The 25,106-nt window shown below is 44.6% G+C and overlaps 1 protein-coding gene across 3 annotated transcripts in view; it reads left to right on the top strand.

The window, feature by feature from the left end:
* The first annotated feature begins 2,773 nt into the window (after positions 1–2,773).
* Positions 2,774–25,106, top strand: part of FAT1 (FAT atypical cadherin 1) — a 124,239-nt gene continuing 101,906 nt past the window's right edge. For all 3 annotated transcript variants that reach the window (XM_059049524.2, XM_059049523.2, XM_067022297.1), the window contains exons 1-2: positions 2,774–3,707; positions 19,403–22,685. In XM_059049524.2, the coding sequence (XP_058905507.1) occupies positions 19,421–22,685 (3,265 nt within the window). In that variant the 5' untranslated portion in view covers positions 2,774–3,707; positions 19,403–19,420. The remainder of the gene's footprint in view (positions 3,708–19,402; positions 22,686–25,106) is intronic.

Below are 25,106 nucleotides of genomic sequence, written 5' to 3'. Positions count from 1 at the left end.
TACTATTGGTTCTACAAAGCCTCATAACTGAGAGGGAGTGGTAGGGTGAGAAATAGTGAGTAAATCTGAGGAGAATAACGATACTGTATTTGCTACCTTCATTCTTTACTATATCTCTCACAACAGGTGAGGCAGTTTGTTTGCTTGTTTGTTAGAGATCACTTTAGAAATGCACCTTTATAAAGGAAAGTGAGACTCCCCAAATTCAGTAAGAACCAAGTACATTAGATTTTATGTGGCAAAGACTCAAACCAGATTTATTGACCTTGAGTCTAATGTTCTTTTTGCTGCCTTTATAGAGCAAGTATTTCAACAGTTTCTGCATGATCCATTGCTTACTGCTCAGAAAGGTAGACGTGGAATCCTTCAATCCCCGAGCTGGGAAAGCATCAATCACAAGCATGATACTTATCCAGCAGAATCTGTTTCCAAACCACATGGGGATGTTGATCTTATATTTGTAGGGACAGAAGGTCCAAACCACCCTTTTCCACTATGTTTGTATGCCAGAAATGAAGGTAAACTTTATTTTTTATTTATTTATTTTTTAGTAGTTAGTCACTCCGCGTAATGCCTCCAAGTATTTTCCCGATTGGCACTGGCATCTGGAATTTCACCATTAGAATAAAACTTTATGATTAAGGTTTAGCTTTAAGAAAGCCCTTGTTACAATGCACTTGGAAGGGACCAGGGAAATGAACATATTCATACCCATAGTTAACCACTACTGATTCTTACCAGATTGACTAGTTGTCTGTTCTAATGGCTCCCTTGGTGAGTACAAAGCAATCCCAAAGGAGAGCTGTATTTAAATGCAAAGGATAAAATAATTCCAAAGTATGGAGAAGTGGAGACAGCTGAACAGTGCCTCATCTTCAGGAAGTGTAGGGGAAAAGGGGGTGTAGGAGATGAGAAAGCAGTTACAAGGAACAGAGAGGGCTGGATGACAGAAGTCAGTCAGCCTACTTAGAATTATTTAGTCCTAGGACTATTCTTAAAAATGTCTTAGAATTCTCTTCTGCTTTAAATTGAGTGATTCCCTCTGCGTTTCCGTACTCAGCAATGATTGAAAACAACGAAAAGGCCATGTTAATATTTCTTAATCACCAAACACACCTAACTCATTAAATTTTGAGTCCTTTATAGTTTCACTTAGCATATTGTTGTTGGTACTTGATAAATATTTGTGAAATGAGTGAATCCTTCTGTGATTCTGTGTTTTTTTGGTTTTGTTTTTTGGTTTTGGTTTTTAACTTTGGAATTGACTCAGTGTTGGATGCATGGAAATTGTAATATAATGCTTGATAATGCTTGATGTAGCCTTCCAAAAACAATAGCAAAGTCTGTAACAGCACTGTCCAACAGAACTGTCATGATAAAAATGTTCTTTCATTGGCCCTGAACAATATAGCAGCCACTAGTCACAAGTGGATACTGAGTACTTCAAATGTAGCTAGTGAGACCGAGGAACTGGCTTTTAATTTACTTAGCCACTTGTGGCTAGTGGCTACCTATGGTGTTGGACAGTGCAGGTCTAGAGGTTTTATTAAAAATTTTCTGCCCCTTTCACTTTGTTCTTTTAAAAAGTAGCTATTTCTATTAATACCATCAATTATTATATATAAGTTCCTCTCGTATTTTTTTCTTTTTCTATTGGAAATAATTTGACTTACCTATGATAATGCTAAAGATGAGTATAGCAAACCAAACTGACTTGCACGGCAGCATCTGCGGGAATTTATGTGTATTATTTATAAAAAAACTTACAATCTGCAGTCAATTTCTAATTTCATCTATTGACATAAAAGGAGCGAGCCTGTGTAGATGAAATAGTGAAGCATAAGAGGTCTGTCCTCTGCACTAACAGGCTGGCCTTTCAAGTCAGTCTGTCATTTTATTTCCTCCTCCCTCCTCAGGAATCTGGCACCTTCTGGGTGCCCTCCTCTCCTTTCCATAACAAAATTATTTGGGATAACCTCCTTGTAACTCTTCCTAATTGTATAGATGAGAAAACAGATACTGCAAAGAACCAGGGAGGGTAAGACAACGACTATTGATGAACTCCTATGTGCTTACCAGACGCTGTATATGATGCTGGGGAAAAGTGCTGCCTGCTTGAGCGTTGCCTCCCTGGCAAATAAATATTTTTGAATGGAAATACACACACATTTTTACAAGGTGAAACAGACGAGGAAACTGAAATTTAGAGAAGTGATATGACTTCCTGAAGGCTAAGCACGTCCAATGCTCCAACACAATCTTCTTTTCTCTTAACTGTTTAACTCCTTGCCATGTTTCCTGTGTCCTAGGGGTTTTGCTCTTTGCCTTCCAAAGATAACAGGCAGCTAAACTGACCTTTAGATTTACATCAACGGCTGCAAAGGTATTAACAGAACACGCTCCCAGCCCCCTGCCCTTTTCCAGGGAATTTTACTGCTAACCTTCTGGGGACAGTGTCAACTCACAGAAATGGCTCCCTGGGAATTTCACGCTGTTGAGATTTTATTTTGGTACTTTAGCGGCATTAAAAAAAAAAATTCCAGAGCATATTTTTTTCCTGGAGTCTGGACGCTTACGTAGAAAGGACGTATTCACTTACAAATTCAACTTCAACAGCGTTTGCATTTGTCTTAGTCTATAGTACGAGTAGACGATTGATTTGTGTACTGGCCCCCATCATTATGGATGACTTGTAAGAAACATCAGAAACTGGCTCCTCCTCCATCTCTCCCTCCACCCCTTGGATCCTCGTACGCTTCAGAGTACGGTCTAAAAACGTAGGCGCTTTTGAAGAGGATCTGAACATTAAAATATGGCTCCGTGATTTTCAACACAAAGACCGCAAACAGCGCTAGAGCACGAGAAGTATTTAAAATAGATCACATCCTAAAGTTGGAGGGCTACAAAGTACAAGTCGTCCAGGCTAGTCCGCAGAGACTCTTCGTGCTTCCGCCCTGCAACAACCCGGCAGGCGACACGTCGCGACGAATTACATCTGCAGAAGAGGAAGAGCATCACCTGCAGTTCGAGGCGTGGGAAACGCGGCCAGAGGGGCTTGCGAGAAAGCCAGCCGGAGAGGTGCGCACCGCGGGGCCGCCCCGGCGCCGGGTGCGAGGAACGCCAGCGCTCGGCGGAGCCCGGGAGACGCGGCGGGGTGGAGAGGGGCAGACGCTGCACTGTCGGCACCGCAGCGGCCGCAGCTGCGGCAGGAGAGCCGGCCGAGCTTACGAGCTCGCGGCCGCTAGTGTCCAGGAGGCGGACCCCGCGGGAGAATCCCGTCCAGGCGGCGGGGCCGGGGGCTAGGCGGGGCGCTGACGTCACCTCCCCTCCCCCACCTCCTCCAGGCGGGAGGGAGTGGGGAAAGAGGCAGTGATCCGCCGCAGCTCCCGGCCGCAACTCCTAAACTCGGCGGCTCGCTGCCCGGACAAGTCCTGACAAACTTGGTTTCTCTTCGGCCCTCTCTCTAGCCCTCGCGCACTCTCATTTCGCCTCCTTTTGCTGCTCAAGTTTCCCCCAGGACGGAAGCCTCCGGAGATGCGGCCACCTGGGCGGCGCGGGCGGATAGCACTCTCGTTGGCGACATGCTGAAGATCGGAGAGAAGCAAAGTTGGTACTTCATACACGGCTTGTAACAAATATCCAAATCGCGTGGCGATTACGGAGCTGCCGGGACTTTAAAGCAGAGAACCGAGGACTCGGCTGGACGGGTGAGTTCTTTCTTGAGTGCAAGTGTTTCCGTATTTAAGTTTAAACGTTAATGAAATTGCGTGGGGTGTTTGACTAGTACAGGGAAGCGTGTGCATCCTACCGGCTTTCCGCTCGGCGAGCTGCACACCCGCCCTGGCTGTGCTTGACTCGGGAATGAAAGATCAATATGCATAGGTTTTGGAATTCATAAAATACTTACAAAGCACTGTTCAAAAGAACTTGAAAAGCTATGCTGTTTGTGCATTATTTCAAATGTAACATTATAGAAATGGTGTCCAGGGAGGGCGCATTGGGTGCCGCGTGATCTGCAGTGGCGCAGCGCCCTCTAGTCCGGACACCAGGCAAAGCGCGCGCTCCCTGCGGGGTTCCGCACGGATCGCGAACTTGGACCTGCCGGGCGCTCTTGGGACGTGGACGTGAGGTCCGTCGCCGTCACCCTAGCCTTCACTTACCACCCACTCCGGCCCATTCTATATATAATATACAAATACCAGCTTGGGTGGACTGGATGCAGAGGCAGTGCTGGCGGAAAGCTTTGTTTTCGGGAACCCATCCCCCTCATTTTCTAGAGCCTTTGGGTACTGGGTTAGGGAGCATTGACTATTGAGAGGACAAACGTGGAGCTTGTACTATATTTCTTGTTCATGTGAAGGTAATTAGCTGGTAGCAAAAAGGCACCTCTGTTTCGTTCCGTTGGGGCTAAAGGATCAGTAAAAACGTGGCAGCACGGGACTCTGAAATCTCCATCTCCGGCTCTCGGCTGTTCCTGTGGCGACGAAGTGCAACTTCTTTCAGGCACTTAGGTTTTCAGTGGACCTGGCAAACCGGGACTCCCAAAGAGATGTTTTAGTCCAAGTAAGCGTTATTAGTTATTAGTGAATGGTAATTTTCTCCAGGAATTCTCTTGTATCGTTTAAAAAATCTTGTGATTTTACGTTATGGGGTGGTGTCTTTTTACCTTTTACTGTTCTTCTCCTCCCCCGCATCCCGCCCCAACAAACTGTTGGCGTTCGTGTGTGATTGTGTTTTGTTTAGAGTTAGAATTCGGCAAGGGGCACAAACGCGTTGAGCTTGGAGACCAGGTAACCTACTTCCGAGGTGTTCCATGTATGAAACTTACCTGTAACTCCAGGAGCGCTTTGCCGTGGCCAAGTGTTTGGATGATGATGTTTGCTGGGTGTGTGAATTTCTGTGTATTCTAAATAACGCGCAGGGACTACACCACATACTTTTAGTGCTACGAATCAGCACACTCATTCTGCAGGCATTATTCTTCCTTCCCAGCCATGACCTTCTAGACACATTTTGCCCCCCAATCACCTTCTTTGAGATGGCGTTAAGAGGAGACTGCATTAACTTTGAAATTGGGAAATTCTCCTCTTAATCCTAGAATCCCTCACCCCCATTTGCGTCGTAGTTCTTCCAGCAGCCCCCTCCACCGGTTCCAAGGAAATCATCTCTCTTTGTCCTCACAGCGTTAACGTATTCGAGCTGCACAAACTTTCCCAGGTCAAGTCCGCCCTCTTCTCCGGGCTGTTTCCCCAGCGCCCGGGAGCACTCGGGGCTGCGCTGAGCCGGCGCCTGGAGCCCTGCCCGCGCTGAGGACCGACTCACAGCCCCGCGATGCCCGGACTGCGCGCTCGGGTGTGGGGGGAGTTCCCCGAGTAGGCCGTCTGGACGCGCGGGGTTTCCCCTTCTCCCTGCGGAACTTGTGGTTTCACGTTAGACTGCGTTCACAGCCTGCGGGGTGTACTTACCGCGTGGGAAAGCGCACGAGACGACACCGCTGCCTTTTGTCCCGCAGACCTGGGTGTTGGGGGTGTCCGCCGGCGGAGGCCGGCGTTGGGGTTCGTAACCACGGCTGGGAAGGTTCCGGGGTCTAACCAGCTCTGTGCAAACAGTTCGCGAAGGAAGCGTTTTCACTTTCCCGGGATTTTAGTGTAGATTGAAAAAGGAAGTAGGTTCCGATCTAACTGCATTCCTTTTGAGACCTTTTGGAAGATTTTATTCCACCAAGCAATTGCAGACCTACAGGCAAGGCATTCAAATTCAGATTTAGGAATTCCCTGAAGGTTCCCGTGAATTTAAAGGGGGAGGCGTGGGAAGCTTTTTCTTTAGTCTTAGCTCTTTTTTTTTTTTTTTTTTTTTAAGCTAAGTTAATGTTCCCCCTTTCCTAGTAGGGAGCATTCCCTGTTAATTACCTGCACAAATCTGTGTGCTGGCCATAACTAACCTCGGCACCCCAGTCTGTTCCTCGCGGTGTCGCTAGGTCATCCTGGGCACTCGCTGGTCTCCTGGAAAGGAGTTGGCTGCTGTAGCTACTGGGAGGTCCCTGACCCTTGGCGGGGCGTCATAGCCCGGACCCCGCGGACTGGGATTCCGGCTGCCAGGGAAAATCGAGTCGAGTTTCTGCGCGGGAGAAAAGAGCGCCGGCGCGAGCGGGCGTGGCTGCGAGCGGAGGGATATATCCCGCGCCGGGTGCGTGAGGCGCCGGGTGCGTGAGACGCCGGGGCTGACCAGCCGGGCTTGGAGTGGGGCTCGCGCGCGGCGGGGCGCTGCCTCAGAGTGCGGCGCGAGGAAAGCGAGGGCGGGCCGCAGATACTATGCGGCCCTGCGGAGCCAGTGAGGCCCCGGGCCGACCCGGACCCCGCTCGGGGGCGCGCTGAGGCGGCGAGGTGCGCGCCCCCGAGAGCGCCGCCGCCGCCGCCGCTTCGGGTTAACTTTGCTGTAAGTTTGAAGGAAACCAGTTGAGGCTTGAGGGCGGTGGGCGAGGGGCGCAGCGGCGCGCTCGGTGCCATTGCGCGGCCGGGCCGAAGCCGTATGTGCCCGCGGGACGAGCAACTTGCTGCTGCCGGGTGGCGAGCTTCCGGCTCGTTGGGAGCTTGCCCCTCACTGTCCAGCCCAGGACCGAGCGCCCCCCGGCGCTCTGGGGACGGGATGGAAAGAAAGAGACCCGCCGGACGGTGGTGGTGCCGAGGCGCCTGCCCACTTGGAAAGTTCAGGACAGGCCCTGGATTCGGGTGGGTGGGGGGAGGCGGATGGGCGGGAGCGGATAAGGCGCGACGTGACCCGAATGGTAATTACCGACCCGACTGCTGCTGCGAGCGGGCGGCGGCCCCGGCTGCACCGGCTCTGGCCCCGGAGCCATTGCTGGAAATCAAAGCGGCAGCCGCGGCGCGGGGTTCCGGGCGGCCTCTGGGCGAGAACTTCCGCCTCGCCCGGAGCTCGGAAACTTCACACGCGCGTTCCACTTTCTTCTCTCCGGTAACACGCGTGCCTACTAAAGACTTATCTGATCTCGCTCCGCGGCTAATTTCTTGCGATTTGTGAGATATTCACAGCGTAGGTGTGATGAAAGGAGAGGCCAACTGCTAAGGGATGGGATCTTTGAAATGGAGTCACCGAGTTCTCTTAGATGTTTTGTACCCTGAAGGAGTGCTGCCCTGAGGTTTGAGTTGTAACTGGTTGAATGTAGTTAAGCATAGGTGAGATTGATAAATATCGGGGCTAAACATTTGCAACTGTGCTATCTGTTTGTTTCTTTTTTGGAAGAGAAACTTGTAAGATTTTTTTTTAAAGAAACTTCTAAGATCTTTTTTTTAAAGAGATTCTGGTTCTTCAGTGCTTTTTTTCTCTTAAGTGCTTTCCTCCAGGAAGCTAACTTTCTGTTGTCTCTAAGAATTTTTTTGTTCCCACTGATGTGAATTGCGGGGCTTTGAAAACAAGGACGCAATTGTATGCGTTAGGAAAGTAAACTCATAAATATTTTCTGTGCAGTTAGAGGGTTTTTTTCTTCATGTGTCTGAACCATGATTTCATTAAATAGCTTTTGTTAAGCAACTCCTGTTTACAGTGACTGAAATCGGAAAAGATTTAAAAGGCAAATGATCTTCAGTTATTTATATATCTTTCACAAAAGCAGATTCTTGAGGCGTCATACGTTCAGAGATAGGTGTCAATAAGATAGCTGCACGTGTTAAAACTAGGTGATGGTGATGTTTTTTTCATATTACTCTTAGCGTTGTGGTTATCCAACACATCCAGTTACTGCAGTTACTCATAAAGTGTGTTTCTCCAGGTATATAGGTTAATTCCGATGTTTGGCTTTGTGTTTTAGGACAGCTCTCTGGTTCCACAAGTGGAATTATTATCCCCCTTTCTTTACTACATACTTAAGCTTTAAGATGGGTGTAAAAGTGCTTAAAACATTACATAATTTTTAAAAATAACGATGACTATAACTCAGTTATGTCAAACCTGGCATTTAACACGTTCATAGTAGGGTTTGATTTGAATAAAGTGTGCATTTGTGTACCCATTACTTGAAAATGAATATCTTAAATGAACTAAATTCTTTGTCACTCTGAAAGGAAGTGAAATTCTTAGAGGACTTCATAAAATCTTTCAGGCCACCTGCATATCTATTCATTTGTATCTTTTAATTAGTCACTAGAAGTACACCTAGTGGGTTTGCACCATGTTAGTAGACCATTTAAACCCATGTTATGGTCAGGTGCCAAAAGAGGAATCTAAAAATTATATGCAAACTACTATTGTTTTCCTCCCCCTGATCCCATGCCTTCCTACTGTATGTCTTTAGACTTAGCTCTCGAGTTGTCTCCGAAGTAGTCATTTCTTTGAACGCTAGAAGTGAAAGGGATGTTACAGATTATTTTAACTCCCTTAACAAGTCTACTGCCACCTGTTTTCCACCCAAGTTATGCTGATTTTACATAGAATCAGTAAACTAAATCAAATTTAATGCATTATTGTTGCGTTAAATGTTGTCTCCGTGGCCTAATTTGTGGCCTAAAGGACCTGATTTAATAGCAGGAAGCCATAAGACCAGGTGTCTGTTTAATCTTTATGAGTGGGAAACTGCAGCAGGTAAGCTTTCTTTTGACCAAATTATATAGTTGATGAAGCCAAACTGTGTCTTTTTGTCTCACCTAATTGTTTAATTTGCAAGGGTTAGTTTCTCCTTAGGCACTGGTAAGGAGTTTTTGAAAAGAGTGATGCAGGTAATTCATTTAACCAAGATCAGAAAGTTGCATTTTTTTCTCTCCTCAGGTCTGGGAGGAACTTTTTATTTCAAAAATGTATTCAATCAGATGAGGAATCTGTATATTTCACATAATAAAGTTTTTAAAAGATCTTTTCCTTAAGTCCCAGGTTTAAATATATTTGCCAAAATTCTTGCTTAATTCCAAAGGTTTATTATATGTGTGGAGATAAATCTATAATTAAATGTCTTCTATAGACCACTTAGGAAAATCGGTAATTATTTAAATCTTATCTTCATAGAATATTCAAGTATAATGCTTCTTAGTAAGCGCTGCAGTAGGGACACTGATCTGGCATCACCTGTCGCCACTTTGGAAGCATGTTGAGGTGGTTGATGACCTCTTTTTGAGCTGCTGGAAATTCGAGCCTTCTGCAGGACACCCATCGGCAGTGTTGTTGCTGGCCTAGTGGTCGCACCTGGATTTTCTGTTAAGTTTACAACGATGGATGTATTGTTTTCCCATGTTACCCCTCCTTATCCCCTGCCCCCTCCCACCCTTCTGTCCTGCCTTCCATTCTCCATTGCTAATCCTCATCCATCTGTCCATTCATGCACCCAACAATTGTGGATCTCCTCTGCCAAACACTGGGCCAGATGCAGTAAACAGTGGTGAACAAAGCAGGATTCCTGCTCTCAAGGAGCTTACAGTCCAGCAGGGGAGAAGGACAAATAAACTGTTATCTCCAGTGTAGTGAGAGAGATCCATCTGGGTCAGGGTAGTTCATCATAGCACCTCCGTGAGCTAGGTGGATGTTAGGATAGGGTGAGATCTGAGCGCAGAGTGAATCAGGAGGCAATGATTCAGAGTGGAAATATACGTAAAGCAAGTTGTAGAAACCCTTGGTTGGGACTTGATTTGTGGTTTGATGAATGGTGAGAAAAAAGACCTGAGCACACCATGTTATCTTTCGGAAAAGGGTTAGTTGGTTTATCATCAGTGTTTTTTTAATCCTTCTTTCACGTGGCTTATGGCTTGCCTTTTTGCTTTGCGAAGGGAAAACAGAAAATCTATGACCTGGGCTCACCTTGGCTTATAAAGATAGATAACTTTTATGGAGGTTAAGAAGAGAGGAAAGAAAGAAATGTTGAAGAGAAAGGTGGAAATAACGAAACTGTGTGTGGTGAGTAAAGGGCAGGAAAAAATAAAATTGCCATGTTTGCGTCGTCTTTTCGAAAAGAAAGGCGGTGCTGCTGCAAGTTTAGAGCCTGCGCCACTAGGTGGTGTCATGGGCTCAGGACAGCTTGGTGGTTTCAAGACTGTGGGAAGGACACCTGTTTGGTTTGAAATAGAAGTAATATGGGAGATTAAATTGGGAAAGTAGGTAGAGGTCAGATTGTCAGAGTTCTTTAATACAAGATTAAGAAGGATGTACTTAATCCGAAGGATAAGGGGGAACACGGAATATTTCAAACTATGGAGTGACATTACAAAGAAGGTTTTTTTTTTTTTTTTTTTTTTTTTTTTTTTTTTTTTTTTTTTTGCGGTATGCGGGCCTCTCACTGTTGTGGCCTCTCCCGTTGCGGAGCACAGGCTCCGGATGCACAGGCTCAGTGGCCATGGCTCACGGGCTTAGTTGCTCCGCGGCATGTGGGATCTTCCCGGACCAGGGCACGAACCCGTGTCTCCTGCATCGGCAGGCGGATTCTCAACCACTGCGCCACCAGGGAAGCCCTACAAAGAAGTTTTAATGAGACTAGTTTCATTGCAGTATGTAGGCTAAATAGTATGGGGGTAAGAAAGAAGGAATAGCAAAAGGCGGTTCACATGCTGTGCCTGAACAAATACAAATGTGAACCAAGTGGCAGCGGCAGAAATGGAAGAGGAACAGTTTTGAGAAATTGAGAAATAAAAAAATGTCAAGTCTAAATGACTTAAGATATGGAGGTTTGACAGTTAAGATAAAAAGTCATAGAAATCCTGAATTTCTGGAGTGTGTGTGTGTGTGTGTGTGTGTATGTATACAAAGAGAGAGAGAAAAAGGAGGTGGGGAAAGAATGTGTATCTGTGGAGGGTAGGAAGCTGTAAAGATTTTAGTCCAGTCTCTAGTTTTTCAAATAAAGAAATGGAATCCAAGGATTAATTAACTTCCTTGAAGTCACACAGGTGATTAGTGACAAAGCCTGGGCTAGATCACAGGTTTTATGACTTCTAGCTGCTTTTTAAATTTGATTTCTTAGATTGCAAACTTGGTGATTTGGGAAGTGCTGGAACTCTTCAAGGACGTAGGAAATTACCCTGTATTTTCAGTGGAATAGCTATTGTTTTGCAGTGGGAAGTGGGTGAAAACACTGTATAACTTAAGTCTGAAGGTATCTCGGGGTGGGTGGGGGTGTTCCATGGCACTTGATGGAGGTTAGGGTGGAATGTAGGCTTCTGCGGTGATCCTTTATGATAAGGGCAGAGGGGGTGATGTCTTTAAGGGTAACAATATGTGTGTGTGTGGAAAGAGTTGAAAGAAATTTGTAGTGGCCAACTGGAAGGTGAAAGTTGGTGTAGCATATACAAGGGCATCGGAGAGAATCAGGGAAGTTGAGTGTTGCCCATCCTTTACACATTCTGTATGGATCACCTCTTTGTTTTAGGCAGTTTGTGACAGTATGAAGGACACATACGGGGGAGGAGGGTGAGTAGTGTCAAATGGGAGATTGTCAGGAGGATGAGTACTGAGAAAAGGGCATTAATTTTGACATTAGTCTTTGACACCAGAAGAAGCTGCTTCTGTTGCCTGGGTGGATCTGAGGTCGCGTGGAACAGTTGAGGGTAGAAACAGTGTCTTTAGTGGAGGGAGTTCTAAGGAAGTCAAGGTAGCACTGAGAAACTACTTTTTTCAAACTCTTTGCAAACATAAGAAAGAGAGAAATAGGCTGTTAGCTTGAAGAAAGTGCAGGTTTGAATGAAGGTTATTTTCAGTGGGAAAGAACCTGTGTATTTGTGGACTGCTGAAGGCAGCTGCAGAGGCGGCAGCGAGGGGCACTTGAGTGTGAGGGACAATTTAGGGAAGAGCTGCCGGAGAGGCAGAGTTTTATGGCATCAGGGGTGTCTATTTGTAGCTTGGGTGGGTCGCATCTCTTCGGAGATGTGGGAGGAAGAGAGAGGAGGGGAAGAGAAAGTTTTAAGGAGAGGAAGTGGGGGGAGTCTCTACCAAGACTTCCACATGCTTACTATACATGTATCGTTCACTTTCCTGATCCCGTATTTAGTGAAAGGCCGGAGTTCGTACCTAAATACAAAAGGGAGCATCATAATTTGATCCATAATGAAAACTGTACTAATTTGGGCGTAGAAGAGTGGCCAGTGTTAATGACTGCCAAAACATCATTTAAATGATTTCTGTTTGCAGAGAAGAATATATTAGGTGAAATGTTCTTATATCACAAGAGGGTAAACAGTCTGTTTATTGAGCTTCTCTGTGGGCAAAGTTTGCCCTGGAGTGTGGGTGAGGAGAAAGTGGTCTGCGGGACGGGTGATAACGGAGAGGGGTCATGTTTTGGAGCGCTGAAAGAGGAGAGACTAGCACAGGGGGGCCTAGTCTAGCCAGAAATGTACACACAGCCCTTGTTCGTCAGTCTTGTCTTTATGTCACAATAAAACAACGACTAGAAACAGTCCTCTTCAGACTACCCACAGACAAGTTTTATAGGTTCGTTGAGTAGGTAAATTACATACTAGAGTTTATACGGAGGCTATTTAAAAATTAGGAAGTCTGTTTAACTTAGGGGCAAGAAAACTTCCAAAAAATTATTTCGAATTGATTAAATCATGTAAATGCTGAAGCTTTTAGGTTCTGGAAAAGAATTATGTGCCAAGGAGAGGGATTTGCAGTGTGTACTGTCAGTATGAATAGTTTGAAGACTGTTCTCTGTTAAATTGGAATCAGTTGTTGATCATTTGAAGGCAGTATTTAAATTAAGTCATGGCTGGAGTAATCAGACTTACTGCAGCTCCAATCAAAGCTAACACCATACAGAGTTAGCAGAAGTAGTTAAATGATACACACCAAGCCTGAGCCTGCTGTTCAATTCTGGGTTCATAGGGCCACCCACCCCCATTTTTACTGAAAAAATGTATTAAGACGGCTTAAAAAGATTTAGTATGTACCCAGAAATAAACAAGATCTACCCATTAATTTTTCAGTGTTAAGAATGAAAGCTTTTGGGTTTCCCTGGTGGCGCAGTGGTTGAGAGTCCGCCTGCCAATGTGGGGGACACGGGTTCATGCCCCTGTCCGGGAAGATCCCACATGCCACAGAGCGGCTGGGCCCTTGAGCCATGGCCGCTGAGCCTGCGCGTCCGGAGCCTGTGCTCCGCAACGGGAGAGCCCACAGCAGTGAAAGGACCACATACCGCAAAAAAAAAAATCAGGTTTTAAAAAGCTTTTAAAAGTACTGTCTATGGCTATTATAATTTATTAGAAAAATGCAGGGTTTTTCTCTGTTGTAAATGTCACCTGGAAGCTGTGAATTGGTTATAGCTGAGTAACAAGCAGGCTTTCTAAGACAGACACAGTACTCAATTTTTTGACTCCTGTTAAGTGATTTTAGAGGTCATTAAACGTTTATTTAATAGACAATATTTTTTAAAAGCAGGAGCCATTTACATTTATTATTGTCTTTTAACAACTTTGTGACAATTCTCTTTGAAAACATAGTCATCTGCCTCACGATTTAGACATCTCTAGAGTGTACTTTTAAAATGTGACGCTATTCAAACCTAACATTAAGGTCTAAATTTCAGTAATAAGTTCAATTCTAGTGACGCTCTCACTGATGTGGATACAAAATGGGAGTATGATGAGGGAAAATGCAAAATGCTTGTATATTTTTGTGTATTTTTATTATCATATGTGGAATGGAGAGTCTAATACTGTTTCCCTCTTGGATAGAGGGCTGGAATGACTAATGGTGAGTGTAAGAGTTGCGACTCTAAATAATAAACATACATTTAATAGACTGCATTGTGTAATGCAGTGTCCCACCTAATGCCCTGTCTCAAGCATCTGAAACATACAAACCTTCAGCTTTAGATCTAAATGCTTGAACTTATGCAGCTGTGTTCTCAGCACGGGGCTGTGTTCTGTTGTGTGAAGCCTGTGCCGTCACAGGAATCGATTGGAACACTTTACATGAAAGTCTCGCAAGTGAAGAAACATGAGCATATTAATATCTGACTTCTACCAGAAAAATGATCTTTCTCTCTTATTTATGGAGTTTCAGAAATCTGTACTAAAGATATTTAAGCTTTGGACCTGAGGCCTTTTCCTCTAAAGGCTGAACTAAGTAAACATTCTTTGTTTTCACTTTGGAAAAAGGCACAGAAGAAATCCTGGATTACTGTAAGTTCAAGTAGTGTGATCACCTTCTAAATATCAAAGTGTAGCCTTTGGCTAAAATGATTTTTGGAGTTTAATTTTCACAAGTGTGAGCACTAGGTAATAGTGTACTTTTTTAGGTGAAATGGTATTAGTATCTTTTTAGGATTTGTGTGTGTGTGTTTCCCCTGCTTTACTGTTTGTTTTGCGTAGAGTAACAGCCGTAATTTTTCTGGCATTTTAAGGTGAAATGTGAGTTCACAGTTCTTGGGTAAATTACTGTAAGGTTAACAGGATCTCCTTAAAAGTGGATTTTTTTCCTGATCAAAAGACTTGCATTTAATAATTTAATTACAACGGCATCTGTTAGCCAAGTTTGCAGAGTAAATTCAGGGTTTTAAGAGGTCTCCGTTATGAATGTGGTCGGAAAAGTTTATTCCAGCTGTGATGTGTCCCGTGAGAAGAACCGTGCGTGGAGGGTGAGTTGTGAAGGGTGAGCCAGGTGTTTGGGAATCCAGCAGTGAGAGAGAAGTGGGTGGTGGTGCAGGTGCTGCTGAGGGATCCGCGAGATGCCGTGGGGAGGCAGCAGCTGCAATGGTTTGGCATGTTGAGCCTTCTCCTTGCGCCCTGGGGGTGAAGGGCGTGCGGCACCAGCGGTGCTGGGAGTAACATGGCACCAGCCAGTGTTAATGGGTCATTTTCAAGGTCTCATGTTAGGCCTCCAATGTTCAGAAAGATTGGTTTGCTTACCATTGTCGTTGTCACACCACTGTTTCTTGCTTCTGCCCCAGTGGCTGCTCTGTTTCCCTTGCTGGTTCCTCTCGTCTCTGTCTTCTAGATCTTGGGGAGTAGCACGGCTCTGTCCTTGGTTTTTGTTTCTTGTCTCTGTGCTGTCTCCGTGGGTGATCATTTAGTTTTGTGGTTTTAAATGTAGCGTCTTCCATATTCTGACAACTCTCAAGTTTCTCTCTCCAGGGTGAACCTTTCCCACACATCTAACTGCTCACTTGAAGTCATTACTTGGCATTTCTACCTTAACATGTCTAAAGCTGCATCCTCGATCGTACTCCCTAAAATCCGTTCCTCCCTCAATGCAGGCTTCCCTCTCTTGGAACCTGACAGCTCAGTTCTTGCTCAGCACATGATGTCAGGAATCTTCTTTGATGCCTCTCTCTTTCTCTCCTTCCGCCTCTGCCCTCCAGTTCATCAGCTGGTCCTGAAGTAGGTCCAAAATGTCACCCTCCTCCCCACCCCCACCAGGACCATTGAGGCTGAGCCACCACAGTCTCTCACCGGTGCTGTTGCAGTACCTTCGAACTGGTCTCCCTCCAGCTTTTGCCCTGGCTGCCCTCCCTTCTCTTGTCCACCCCGGTACCAGAGCAGCCCTTTCACTTTAGGTTCAAGCATGTCACTCCCCTGTTCTCATTTTATTTGTAGTAACATCCAATGTCCTTCACCCTTCATCCATGAGGCCATACTGATGAAAACAAATGATAAAGACATTAGGAGAGAATAGACAAACCTCCCTTACAGAAGAACTCTAAATGATTTATGTAACATAACTCTCCACCCCTAAGTGTGGACTGCACGTAGCGCCTTCCTTCCAGAGGGCACCGTAGGGGAAGGGGGCAGCAAGTACCCCGCTGCGGAGAGACCCGACAAGCACTGCTTCAACCCGGTGAACAGGGTCAGCGTCAGCATCGATGTGATGTGATGAAGATGGCACTTTACCCCGTGCTCTTCCTCCCCTCAACGCATAGCCCCCGTCTAATCATGCAGAAAAACATCAGACAAATTCCAGTTGAGGGACGTTCTGCAAAATACCTGACCAGTATTTCTCAAAGCTGTCAGGGTTATTAAAAACAAGACAAATCAGAGAAACTGTTACAGTCCAGGGGAGCCTAAGAGAATGTGATGACTGAATGTAATGTGGTTGTCTTGGCTGGTATCCTGGGACGGGAAAAGGGTGTTGGGACTTAGTGAATTACAGTGTATCTGTAGTATTTCATGAGTTGTGACAAATGTACCGTAGTAAGGTGGGATGTTAACAGTAGGGGAAACTGTCTTTGTAATTTTTCTGAAACTCTAAAAGAATTTTAAAATGAAAAGCTTATCTAAAAAAGGATCTCCTTTATTGCCCTCCCCTCACCCACCGCGCCAGACCACAACGGTCTTTCTCCTTGTGGCTCCTCTAACTGGTACTTCTCTACTGGAGACGACTGGGCTTCAGGGGCCATTTGTACTGTCTGGAGACATTTTTAGTTGGGGTTGCGGGGAAGAGAGGCTACAGGCCTTTAGTTGGGTGGAGACCAGGAGTAATACTAAAAGATGCCTAGGACAGCTCTCCAGCCTACACACCCCCTCCTCCGGCCAAGAATCATCTGCCCCAAATGTCAATAGTTTTGACGTTGAGAAACTTTTGTCCTTTTTCGGGGTATCTCTCTCTCCCTCCATGTTTCTGACTGCAGTCTCCATTTCTTTCTGCTTTATTTTTCTCCTTAGCACTAATCATCAGCATATGATAGACTCTTTGTTTCCTTGTTTGTCTCTCACCAGGAAATGTGTCTTCCATGAGGATTTGTTAGTAGTTTGGTTCACTTTTGTATTCCCAGCATGTAGAACTGTTCCTGACATGTGGTAGGCTCTCATTAAATGGGTGTTGAATGAATCAAATGACCAAAGAAGTGAATTAATGTTAAAGATAACATATATATATACTAAAAATTCAAATAGTAGAGAAAAGTGAAAATGTGGACATTCCCCCAGCTGCCTGTCCTTCAGAAGTTACCACCAGTAACAGTTTACTACTTATCTGTCCAGAATTTTTTGGTTCATTTTTAAGCACATCCATGAACTACGCATATAATTTATCTCCCCTCCCTTTTTGCAAACATAAATGGGGTCAGTTTAGTTTTTCCACTTAATGTATCTGGACATCTTTACATGTCAGTGTATAGAGTGCTCTCATTTTTTAAATTACTGCATAATATTTTATATGTAAAATTAAGCAAAAATATTTTAATTGCTTGCAATAGAATCCTGGTTTAATACTTTGTTGTAAACTGGATACTAGTAAAATTATGTTTCCTAAAACAGAAAGTGCTTGTGCAACATCATCTTTTTTTTTTTTTTTTTTTTTTTGTGGTACGCGGGCCTCTCACTGCTGTGGCCTCTCCCGTTGCGGAGCACAGGCTCCGGACGCGCAGGCTCAGCGGTCACGGCTCACGGGCCCAGCCGCTCCGTGGCACGCGGGATCCTCCCGGACCGGGGCACGAACCCGCGTCCCCTGCATCGGCAGGCGGACCCTCAACCACTGCGCCACCAGGGAAGCCCAACATCATCTTTTTAATGCTTCTTTATGACATTTTCTTTACGTCTTATCCCTGGTTTGTAAATGCCTCAGTACCAGGATCTTTGCCTTTTAAAATCGTCTTTAACTCCATGTACCTAGCACAGTCTGTCTGCTAGCAGGTTCTTAATACCTGTAGGTTGAATTCAGTCATGAATCAGACTTTTCACTTGTTTTGATAAAATTATCAGATTGTTACATAATCCTCAAATTTCCCTGAGTATTAGAACTGTTGACCAAATTAAGAGATAGTGTTGGGAAAAGATTTTCTTATTTTGTTTAAATCTTAATTGTTATTCTAGAGGCCAAAAATTCTGTCTGATTTCCTGACTTTATCTGCTGAGAAGTCATGGTTGCTAAAGCACAAGTTAGGGTGCCCGACTTGAACAGGATTCAGTATCAATTAAGCTTCTAATTGCCTTCAGCATATCAGGTTTTTTTCTTTTTTTCCTTAATGAAATGATTAATGGGGCAAAGTTGGCAGTCGCTGAGTTAAGATACTGTAATTAAAGTTGCCATGCTAATTTCCCCTGGCTGTTGGGCCAGCCCTTCACTCTGCTCTTTCTCTTACCTTGGGGAGCAGTCCCATTTCCCGAATATTCATTTGAGAGGTCCTTTGCCAGGGCTGCAGTGCTGTCCTCTTCTGACCATGCTCGGATGTTTGTGAAGCTCCGTTGATTTACAAGGTGAATTACGTTGGCATTTAGGGGAACAGTTGGTCTGAAAGTAATTGTCCTCCCCTGCCAGGCCTTATCCCAGTGAACTTTCTGCCTTCCCACTGGTTCAGGGTACCCCTTTCTCAAATGTCCTCATTCCTCCTGCTTCACCCTTGGACCTCCCTGCAGCGCCTGCCACCTTGCTGTGTTGATTGGGCCCCTCTACGCATGTTCGCTTAGATGATTTAGCTTTGTGCCTGTGTGTCTTGTGTTCGGGTGACAGGTTGTTCAGTGCCACAGACAGCGGACCCTCTGTGCACCGGCTGTTGGCAGCAGTGGTGATACAACAGTGATGTTGCCAAGATTTGTGTCCCTGGTTTAGGGAGGGCAAGTTCTGTTTGACATCAAGCTCTTGCTTTTCCTTTTGTAAACTGTTTTGGTCTGTTTGTTGGTTCAGAAATGACTTCAGTATTAAACTTGGTGATATATTTATTTTAATACCTTTATATAGTTAATATAGTGCTAAATGAGACAGTAAACCCTTATGTAGGGAGTGAACTTAATCATTCTTATAAAGAAAATAATATAATTTCAGGATAAATTTCAAGATGAGTTTACAAGCTATCATTATGGGAGGTTATATAAAACCACTGTTGAGGGTTTTTTTGGTTGTTAGCTGTCTGAAGTGTCCAATGCTCGGGATACTGTAGTAGCGTCAAGTTTGTGAGCTTTTGAGCACTTAATTTGTTATATACAAGTAAATGGAAACAATGTTCACTCCCTTTTTAGCAGTCGCTTATACTTGCCTTGAAGATTGAAGTGCAGGAATACAGTTTAGTTGTTACAGCTGGCAGACCTTCATCTGATGCTCATTAGGGTTCTTTGAGTCATTAAAATAAAAAAAATTGTTCTTAAACCTAGTAATTCTAGAAATATGAGCAGTATTGATACTTATTGGAAAACCATTGCATGTATTCATATTCTATATAGATGGAAAATGCTTTATTAAAATGTGAGGTCTAAAACCTTAATAAAAGTACCCTTTTTTTTTTTGCTGTACGCGGGCCTGTCACTGCTGTGGCCTCTCCCGTTGTGGAGCACAGGCTCTGGACGCGCAGGCTCAGCGGCCACGGCTCACGGGCCCAGCCGCTCTGCGGCATGTGGGGGATCCTCCCAGACCAGACCGGGGCACGAACCCGTGTCCCCTGCATCGGCAGGCGGATTCTCAACCACTGCGCCACCAGGGAAGCCCAAAAGTACGCTTTTTGTTTGTTTTATTTCCCAGAAGCAGTGATTCTTATTTTCTTCTGTTGCAGGTCCCTGAGAGTTGAGCGATGGGGAGGCATTTGGCCTCGTTTCTGCTTTTGCTCCTCCTCCTCCAGCATTTTGGGGACAGTGATGGAAGCCAAGCACTTGAGCAGACTCCTATACAGTTTACACATTTCCAATACAATGTCACAGTGCATGAAAATTCTGCAGCAAAGACCTATGTCGGGCATCCTGTAAAGATGGGTATTTACATTAGAAATCCATTGTGGGAGTTAAGGTACAAAATTGTCTCAGGAGACAATGAAAACCTATTCAAAGCTGAAGAGTACATTCTTGGAGACTTTTGCTTTCTGAGAATAAGGACCAAAGGAGGAAATACAGCTATTCTTAATAGAGAAGTGAAAGACCATTACACGTTGATAGTCAAAGCAGTTGAAAAAAATACTAATGCTGAAGCACGAACAAAGGTCAGGGTACAAGTGCTGGATACAAATGACCTGAGGCCATTATTCTCACCCACCTCGTACAGTGTTTCTTTACCTGAAAACACAGCCCTGAGGACCAGTATCGCAAGAGTCAGTGCCACGGATGCAGACATAGGCACCAATGGAGAATTTTACTACAGTTTTAAAGACCGAACCGACATGTTTGCTATCCACCCCACCAGCGGCACCATAGTTTTAACTGGTAGACTTGACTCCACAGAGACCAAGTTCTATGAGCTGGAAATCCTTGCTGTGGACCGTGGCATGAAATTGTACGGGAGCAGTGGCGCCAGCAGCATGGCTAAGCTCACAGCTCACGTAGAGCAGGCCAACGAGTGTGCTCCTGTGATAACAGCAGTGACGTTGTCACCATCGGAATTGGAGGAGGACCCAGCGTACGCCCTCATAACCGTGGATGACTGCGATCGAGGTGCCAGTGGGGAAGTCGCTTCTTTGAGCATTGTGGCAGGAGACCTCCTTCAGCAGTTTAGAACCGTGAGGACCTCTCCAGGGAGCAAAGAGTATAAACTGAAGGCAGTGGGTGACATTGATTGGGACAGTCACCCTTTCGGCTACAACCTGACCCTACAGGCGAAAGATAAAGGAAGTCCTCCCCAGTTCTCTTCTGTAAAAGTAATTCAGGTGACTTCACCACAGTTCAAAGCCGGGCCAGTCAAGTTTGAGAAGGAGGTTTACAGAGCAGAAATAAGTGAATTTGCCCCTGCCAACACACCCGTGGTCATGGTAAAAGCCACACCTAGCTATTCTCATTTGAAGTATGTTTTTAAAAATACACCTGGAAAAGCTAAATTCAGTTTAAATCACAACACTGGTCTCATTTCCATTTTAGAACCAATTAAGAGACAGCAAGCCTCCCATTTTGAACTTGAAGTAACAACAAGTGACAGAAGAGCCTCGACCAAAGTCTTGGTTAAAGTCTTGAGTGCAAATAGCCATCCCCCTGAATTTACCCAGACAGCCTACAAAGCGTCTTTTGACGAGAACGTGCCCATTGGTACCACGGTGATGAGAGTGAGGGCCGTAGACCCCGATGAGGGTGAGAACGGGTATGTGACTTACAGCATTGCAAATCTGGACCACGTGCCATTCGTGATCGACCCCCTCAGCGGCGCCGTGAGCACCTCGGAGAACTTGGACTACGAGCTGATGCCACGGGTCTACACGCTCAGGGTCCGGGCATCGGACGGGGGCTCGCCGTACCGCCGCGAGGCTGCAGTCCTTGCTACCGTCACTCTCAACAACTTGAACGACAACACTCCCCTGTTTGAGAAGATAAACTGTGCAGGAACAATTCCCAGGGACCTAGGTGTAGGGGAGCAGATAACCACTGTCTCCGCGATTGACGCGGATGAGCTGCAGTTGGTGCGCTATCACACTGAAGCTGGGAATGAACTGGATCTGTTCAGCTTGAATCCCAGCTCCGGGGTGTTGTCACTAAAGCAGTCGCTCATGCATGGTTTAGGGGCCAAGGTGTCATTTCACAGTCTGAGAATTACAGCTACAGATGGAGAGAACTTTGCCGCACCATTGTATATCAACCTGACCGTGGCAGCCCTTCGCAAGCCAGTAAACTTGCAGTGTGAAGAGACGGGTGTGGCCAGAATGCTGGCAGAGAAACTCCTGCAGGCCAATAAATTACACAGTCAGGGAGAGGCTGAGGATGTTTTCTTTGATTCTCACTCTGTCAATGCTCACACACCACAGTTTAGAAGTACTCTTCCAGCTGGTATTGAGGTGAAGGAAAATCATCCTGTGGGTTCCAGCATAATTTTCATGAATGCTACTGACCTTGACACTGGTTTCAACGGAAAACTGGTCTATGCTATTTCCGGAGGAAATGAGGATAGTTGCTTCATTATTGACATGGAAACAGGAATGCTCAAAATTTTATCTCCACTTGACCGTGAAACAACAGACAGATATACCCTGAATCTTACAGTGTTTGACCTTGGTCTGCCACAGAAGGCTGCTTGGCGTCTTCTGGAGATCAGAGTTCTGGACGCCAATGATAATCCACCTGAGTTTTTACAGGAGAACTATTTCGTTGAAGTGAGTGAAGACAAAGAGATAAATAGTGAAATCATCCAGGTTGAAGCTACAGATAAAGATCTGGGACCAAACGGACGTGTGACGTACTCTATTCTTACAGACACAGATAAATTTTCAATTGACAGCACGACTGGAGTGGTTAAAATCGTGAACCCCTTGGATCGTGAAGAACAGCACGTGCATTACATAAAGATTGAAGCCAGGGATCAAGCCAGAGAAGAACCCCAGCTGCTTTCCACGGTGCTTCTGAAGGTATCATTAGAGGATGTTAATGACAACCCACCCAAGTTTATTCCCCCTAATTACCGTGTGAAAGTTCGAGAGGACCTTCCGGAAGGAACGGTAATCATGTGGTTAGAGGCCTATGATCCTGATTTAAGTCAGTCTGGTCAGGTGAGATACAGTCTTGTGGACCACGGAGAAGGAAACTTTGATGTGGATAAGCTTAGCGGAGCAGTTAGAATCGTACAGCAGTTGGACTTTGAGAAGAGGCAAGTATATAATCTCACTGTGAGGGCCAAAGACAAAGGGAAGCCCATTTCTCTGTCCTCCACTTGCTACATTGAAGTTGAGGTCATCGATGTGAATGAGAACTTACACCCACCAGTGTTTCCTAGCTTTGTGGAAAAGGGTGTAGTGAGAGAAAATGTCCCTGTTGGTTCATCAGTGATGAAGGTATCAGCTCATGATGAGGACACAGGAAGAGATGGGGAGATCCACTATTCCATTCGAGATGGTTCTGGTGTTGGTGTTTTCAAAATAGATGAAGAAACAGGTAGGTGTGGTTTTATTACTGTGGTTTGCTCTTCCCTTTCATTTTTTTCTAAAGTAAATATGCCCTGTGCTGGCTCCTTCACAATTCCGCATTGGCCTCTGGTAGGGCGCAGTGCGTGCCCATGCTTTTTGTCCTGTTGCACATGTCTTTGTATAGTAAGCCATGAGGATGGAACTAGAGGAACCTGAATGAGTTGGCCTAAAATGAGTAGGAAAAAAATCAGAAAGATTGAAATCATTACCACTGATAATATACAGGTTTGTTCTTTATATTATCAGAAGCATCGTTGTGGTTTTGTTGTAACTTTGAGAGACCCTTCCAGAGTTTTTCCAGCTAGTAAGGTTGCAGACTTAGAAGACTACTCCACTACCTAGCATGCTATTCAGACGTTCGTGCACACCTGCAAATTAGGCAGTGCACAGGGAGAAAGACCCTGTTCTAAAACTTCATGCTGTGATCTGTTTGACTTAGTTACCTTCCTGGGGTTTTGTTTGAAAGGCAGATGTAGGCTGTAGAATGTCAAACTGAGGGGACCTGGCTTTGAATTGCGGCTCTTTCAGTTGTTAATTTGGTGGTCTGGACAAGTTGATTACCTTTTTAAAACTGACTTTCTCCATCTTTAAGATGGGGACACTCAAAATTAGTGTAAGATTTATGTGGGCATAAAGTGAAACAACATGTGTTAGAGTCTATTTAATGTCTCTTGGAAACGGTAGCAATGCTCTGTTACGATATTCTTTCCCCTAGAATAAGGTCCTAAAACCAGAACATCCAGGATAGCCAATTTATGCTAGAGTGTGTATTTTTTGTTTTGCATTTTGTACATATTTCAAATTTAGCTGCTTTTCACAGATTTTATAGTTATATATCAGTCTCCCTTGATGGGGCGTGAGCTGTGGTATTAGTTTGCTGGGGCAGCCGTAACAAAGGTCTGCCGCAGAATGGGTGGCTTAAGCAAGAGAAATTTATTTTCTCACAGTTCTGGAGGCTAGAAGTCAAAGATCAAGGCAGAGTAGGTTTCTTCTGAGTCCTCTCTCCTTGGCTTGTAGTTGGCCATCTGCCCCCTGTGATATCACACGATCTTCCCTCTGTATGTTTGTGTCCGCATCTCTTCTTGTAAGGATACCGGTCATAGGGGACCACTCCCTAATGACCTCATTTTAACTGCTTTATATCTTTTAAGGCCCTGTCTCCAAGTACGGTCATGTTTTGAGGTACTGGGAATTTAGAACTTCAGCACATGAATCTTGGGGGACACAGTTCAGCCCAAAACCACCTTTAAGGATGGGCTTTTAGCTCATGTGTTTTCTGTCCTCAGCACCTAGCAAAAAGTGCCTGGCATGTAGAAGCTGCTCATTAAATGGTTCAAGACTGAATGAGTAAATTAATGATTATTTTCGCTTTGAATGTTCTGCTTTCTGAGAATGCTAGTGGAAATAGAAGGAAACTGGGTAATCGCAGCAATAATCAGCCATAGGTGGTGTTCAGTTTGTTTATTAATCTCATTGATGTTTCCTTTATGAATATGTGCATTCTAAAAGGGGTATTTTTCTAATTACATTAAACCTTTAAGTTTTTATTCAGTAATAACCACAAATAAGTTCTTCAGTCAGTACCCACTCTCATATCTAATAGGTAGGTGTGTAGCACACGGAAAATAATTATTGTCCTAGAAATAAGTGATTTTAGAGACTGTACAGTTTTTAATGTGTTTTTGTTTATTCAGGGGGTTCTTTTTCTAGTGAATTATATACCACTAGTATGTGGTACAGATCTGCAGATTACATGCTACTCCTCTGAAATACCTGTCATGGTTCAAGAGAAAATAGCATCTCCAGCAGCAGTTAATAATCACCCATCTGAAGAGTAGAATGGATCTTTTTTCTTTTCATACTCTCTGATATGAATTAGTTTTCAGGTACAATGGCAACATAGGAAAATACCCAGGGTTTAGTAACTGAAGCTGAAACTATGAAGTGTTTTTGTGAATTTCATAAGGACAATTTTTCCTATTTTTTTCTTTTCCGAGGTGGACTTTGAAAGCCTATGAAAACTGTTGGAAGTTAAAGTTCAGACAGAAAATAGAAACAAAATATTAATTTACATTTCCTTGATGTCTTAAATTATATGAGCACAGCCTTTTGGATTTTTTTCTTTCAAGTGAGAAGAGTATCTTTATTGTTGCTTTTTAAAGACCTATTTTAGAAACTAATATTTTTCGTTTATAAATTTAAGAGACTGGGATATTCTTACTATCAAGGGAAGTGGGGTAACCAACCAACTGAACAAGGCAGTATTTATTCTGAAATATATAATTTATAGTAGTTTTCAAGCTGAATGGCAGTGCCAGACTTTTCCAGTGGTAACTTAGTGAGAGGCCAGGGGATGAGTTGGGATTATGGGCAGTGGGGTAGGAACTGT

The sequence above is a fragment of the Kogia breviceps genome, chromosome 20 (assembly GCF_026419965.1).
Source record: "Kogia breviceps isolate mKogBre1 chromosome 20, mKogBre1 haplotype 1, whole genome shotgun sequence".
NCBI lineage: Eukaryota > Metazoa > Chordata > Mammalia > Artiodactyla > Physeteridae > Kogia > Kogia breviceps.
Note: the sequence above shows the minus strand (reverse complement) of the source record. Positions and strands in the feature narration are given on the sequence as shown.